The sequence below is a fragment of the Adiantum capillus-veneris genome, chromosome 4, assembly GCF_014529385.1.
Source record: "Adiantum capillus-veneris isolate H3 chromosome 4, ASM1452938v2, whole genome shotgun sequence".
NCBI classification, from domain to species: Eukaryota; Viridiplantae; Streptophyta; class Polypodiopsida; order Polypodiales; family Pteridaceae; genus Adiantum; species Adiantum capillus-veneris.
Genome location: NC_140934.1, coordinates 59,123,622 through 59,127,509, shown reverse-complemented (window position 1 = coordinate 59,127,509; position 3,888 = coordinate 59,123,622). Strand labels below are relative to the sequence as shown.

General features: G+C 46.2%; 1 protein-coding gene across 1 annotated transcript; it reads right to left on the bottom strand.

Annotated features, from left to right (window-relative positions):
- Positions 1 to 200: 200 nt before the first annotated feature.
- On the bottom strand, positions 201 to 2,829 carry LOC147459248 (pentatricopeptide repeat-containing protein At4g18520, chloroplastic-like). Its single transcript, XM_086510539.1, has one exon. The coding sequence runs from the start codon at positions 2,733 to 2,735 to the stop codon at positions 396 to 398; it is 2,340 nt and encodes a 779-aa protein (XP_086366665.1). The 5' UTR covers positions 2,736 to 2,829; the 3' UTR covers positions 201 to 395.
- Positions 2,830 to 3,888: the final 1,059 nt, after the last annotated feature.

Here is a 3,888-nt window from a genome sequence, read left to right as displayed (position 1 = left end):
CCTCCGCACGGCTCCCCACTCCCCCTCGGTCCCCATGCAATTGCAATGATTACTGGGAAAGGTCAGTGAAGGACCTTTTGCTACACCTTGCACACATGCTGCTCCAATGACTGGGCATGTTACCTGTCGACCATCTTGTGGCAATGAAGCTGGAAAGACTGCGCTGATGTGTCTGAACCCCCCCCCCCCCCCCCCCCCCCCCCCCCCGGGTCCCCGACCCCAAACCTTGACGATTTTCAGTTAGCAAGCACTTGATGAGGAGATGTCCAACGACTGCCCAACACATTCCAAAATTCTGTTTTCTACATTGCCCAGCACTGTCAACAACTGCTGACTAAGAATCTTATCGTGAAATTTTTTTGCCCATGTCATGTCTTGAATATCACCACATGCCTTCAAGATGTAAGCATAGCCTTCAAGACCAAAGCATAGGTGATTTTGTCTGGAGAGACGGCATTACTTTGCATCAGCTCATAACAGCCCAGAGCTTCCTGACCCTGTCCCTGTTCAGCATATCCTGCAATCAGTGCGTTCCAAGAACCAACATTCCACACAGGAAGCTCCTCAATCACTTTTTGTGCATTCTGAAGTACACCACATTTGGCATACATATTGACCAAGGCGATGCCAAGCGCCCCTTCTTTTTCCAACAGCCCCTGACTGACAATATCATCATGAATTCTTTTTCCCATATTAGTGTCTTGTGTAGTGCCACATGCCTTCAAAATGCAAGCGTAGGTGATTGCATCTGGTGAGATGCCTTCGCTTCGCATCTGCTGAAGACAGCCCAAAGCGTCCTGGCCCCTCCCTTGTTGGGCACATCCCGAAATTAGTGTGTTCCAAGAGACGACATTCCGTACAGGAAGCTCATCAAGCACTTTTTGTGCTTTCTGAAGTAGACCACATTTGGCATACATGTCCACCAAGGCATTGCAAAGCTTGACATTTTCTTTCAACAGCCCCTGACTAAGAATATCCTCGTGAATTCTTTTACCCATATCAGTGTCTTGAATAGTGCCACATGCCTTCAAGATGGAAGTGTAGGTAATGGCATCTGGAGAGATGCCCTTGCTTCGCATCTGCTGAAAACAGCCCAAAGCTTCCTGGGCCTGTCCCTGTTGGGCATATCCCGCAATCATTGCACTCCAAGAGACAACATCCTGGACAGGAAGCTCCTCAAGCACTTTTTGTGCTTTCTGGAGTACCCCACATTTGGCATACATGTCGACCAAGGCAGTACCAAGCACGATGTTTTTTTTCAAAAGCCCCTGACTAACAATATCATCATGGATTCTTTTGCCCATATCAGCATCTTGCGTAGTGCCACATGCCTTCAAGATGCAAGCATAGGTGATTGCATTTGGAGTGACGTGCTCACTTTGCATCCTTTGAAAACAACCCAAAGCTTCCTTGCCCTGCCCTTGTTGCGCATATCCCGCAATCAGTGCATTCCAAGAGGCGACATCCCGGACAGGCAGCTCGTCAAGCACTTTTTGTGCTTTCTGAAGTACCCAACATTTGGCATACATGTCGACCAAGGCAGTGCCAAGCACGACGTTGTCTTTCAACAGCCCCTGGCTAACGATATCATTGTGAATTTTTCTGCCCATATCAGCGTCTTGCATAGTGCTACATGCCTTCAAGATGCAAGCGTAAGTGATCGCATCTGGAGAGACCCCCTCACTTCGCATCTGCTGAAAACAGCCAAGTGCTTCCTGGCTCCACCCTTGTTGGGCATATCCCGCAATCAATGCACTCCAAGAGATGACATTCCGGACAGGAAGCTCCTCGAGTACTTTTTGTGCTTTCTGAAGTAAACCACATTTGACATACATGTCAACCAAGGCATTGCCAAGCTTGACGTGGTCTTTCAACAGCCCCTGACTTAAAATATCATTGTGAATTATTTTGCCCATATCAGCATCTCGTGTAATGCCACATGCCTTCAAGATGCAAGTGTAGGTGATTGCATTTGGAGAGATGCCCTCTCTCTGCATTTGCTGAAAACAGCTTAAAGCTTCCCGGCCCTGCCCCTGTTGGGTGTATCCCGCAATCAATGCACTCCAAGAGACAACATCCCGGACAGGAAGCTCCTCGAGCACTTTTTGTGCTTTCTGAAGTATACCACGTTTGGCATACATGTCGACCAAGGCATTGCCAAGCACAACATTTTTTTTCAACAAGCCCCGACTAACAATATCATCATGAACTTCTTGGCCCATATGAACGTCTTGCATTGTGCCACATGCCTTCAAAATGCAACCGTAGGTGATTGCATCTGGAGAGATGCCCTCACTTCGCATCCGCTGAAAACAGCCCAGAGCTTCCTGGCCCTGCCCCTGTTGGACATATCCTGAAATCAGTGAGTTCCAAGAGACAACGTTCCGGACAAGAAGCTCGTCAAGGACTTGTTGGGCTCTGACAAGTGCACCGCACTTGACATACATACTGACTAACGTGTTGCCTAAGTAAGTGTTGTTTTCAAGTAACCCACGATCGCAAATATGAGCATGTATCATAGTGCCTTGGTGCAAATCCTTCTTCTTAGCACAGCCTTTGAGAGAGCTCACCAAAAAAAGACTCATTCTCTTTCTCTCCATGCTTGCTTGTGTAGCGTATATTGCTGCTTTCCTCGCGCTGCTCTGGATGGTTATTAGAGAGAAATGAATGAAGAGGGTCTGCTTGTGTGTGCGTGTGTGTGTGGGCGTCTTACCTTCACCAAAACAGTGGCACATCCTTGCATTCTGCTGTCGCCAAGGGATCGAATTATTTAGAGACGGTTCAATGTATTCGCCTAAGGTGGTTTACTTGGCAAGCCTATGATGGTTTTCTCAAATGAAGTCACTAAGTAAGCCTTGATCCATCATTAAGGGGATCCACCATTTCGAGCTTTGTTTGAATCCCATGCATTGGCTGTCGATGACAACATGCACTCTTAATATTATCGTCGACAAGCAACCCACATATGCTTCAGCATGTGTAAGGAAGATGATGATGGGTTAGAAGCATTAGAGTACTCGTCCCTCATTCCAAAGTTCTGCCCAAAGCTAGAAGCCAACATCGGTTGTTCTGTGAAGTGTTAGCAGAGTTCTTCATCAACCTTGCCTAGAAGAGCTCAAGAAGGTAGTTGAAGCTCACACAAATGGTAAGTGAGTGATGTAATTAGATTTCAATTTGATTGCTCTACGATTATCTCTAATGTTACATCTATGGTATAATGGTAGTGAAATTGGTGTCGATAAGAAGATGTAGAAATACTTTTATTTTTACTTTTAAGAATATTCAATTGGTTGGCTTAAGGTCTTTCAGCAATAAGGTCTCTGGACATGACCATTTGGCTAAATCCATACTACTGTCTCCCAATTAGATCGGATGACAGAGGTGCATGCCATGCTCCATGCTTTTTTTATCCCATGTGGATATTGTCGAGTTCATCAAAAGCTTTAAAAGCACGGCTTGTAGCGGATAGGCAAAACTTGCAAACTAAATAGCAGATTTAGCCTTCATTGGGCTTTTTGCCCGTGATGACAAAAGGAAAATCAAAGATCTACAAAAGGAGCTTGAGCATGCGGCTAAGTGGAAAGAAGAGAAACTACATGGAAGCAGTGGTGATGGTAGACATAACAGGAAAAATGAACACTTCAATTTGTTGGGGTGGTAAAGCCCAATGTGCCGCGCCTGAGTGTTGGGCGGTCGGACACTATAACTGGGAACTAACACTAACCATTCATTCTATACAAAAGAATAAGGACTCATAACCCTAACACTATTGTGTTTGGAGTCCACCCAAATCTGTGTCTCCTCTCTTCTCCATTGCTGCACACACACACACACGCTCTCGCACGCACTCTTCAACTGGTATCAGAGCTCAGGGATTGGGAGCACCAT

Bases quoted from the DNA above. Each gene is read 5' to 3' on its own strand.
- LOC147459248 (XM_086510539.1), bottom strand. From the start codon at position 2,735: ATGTGCCACTGTTTTGGTGAAGGTAAGACGCCCACACACACACGCACA.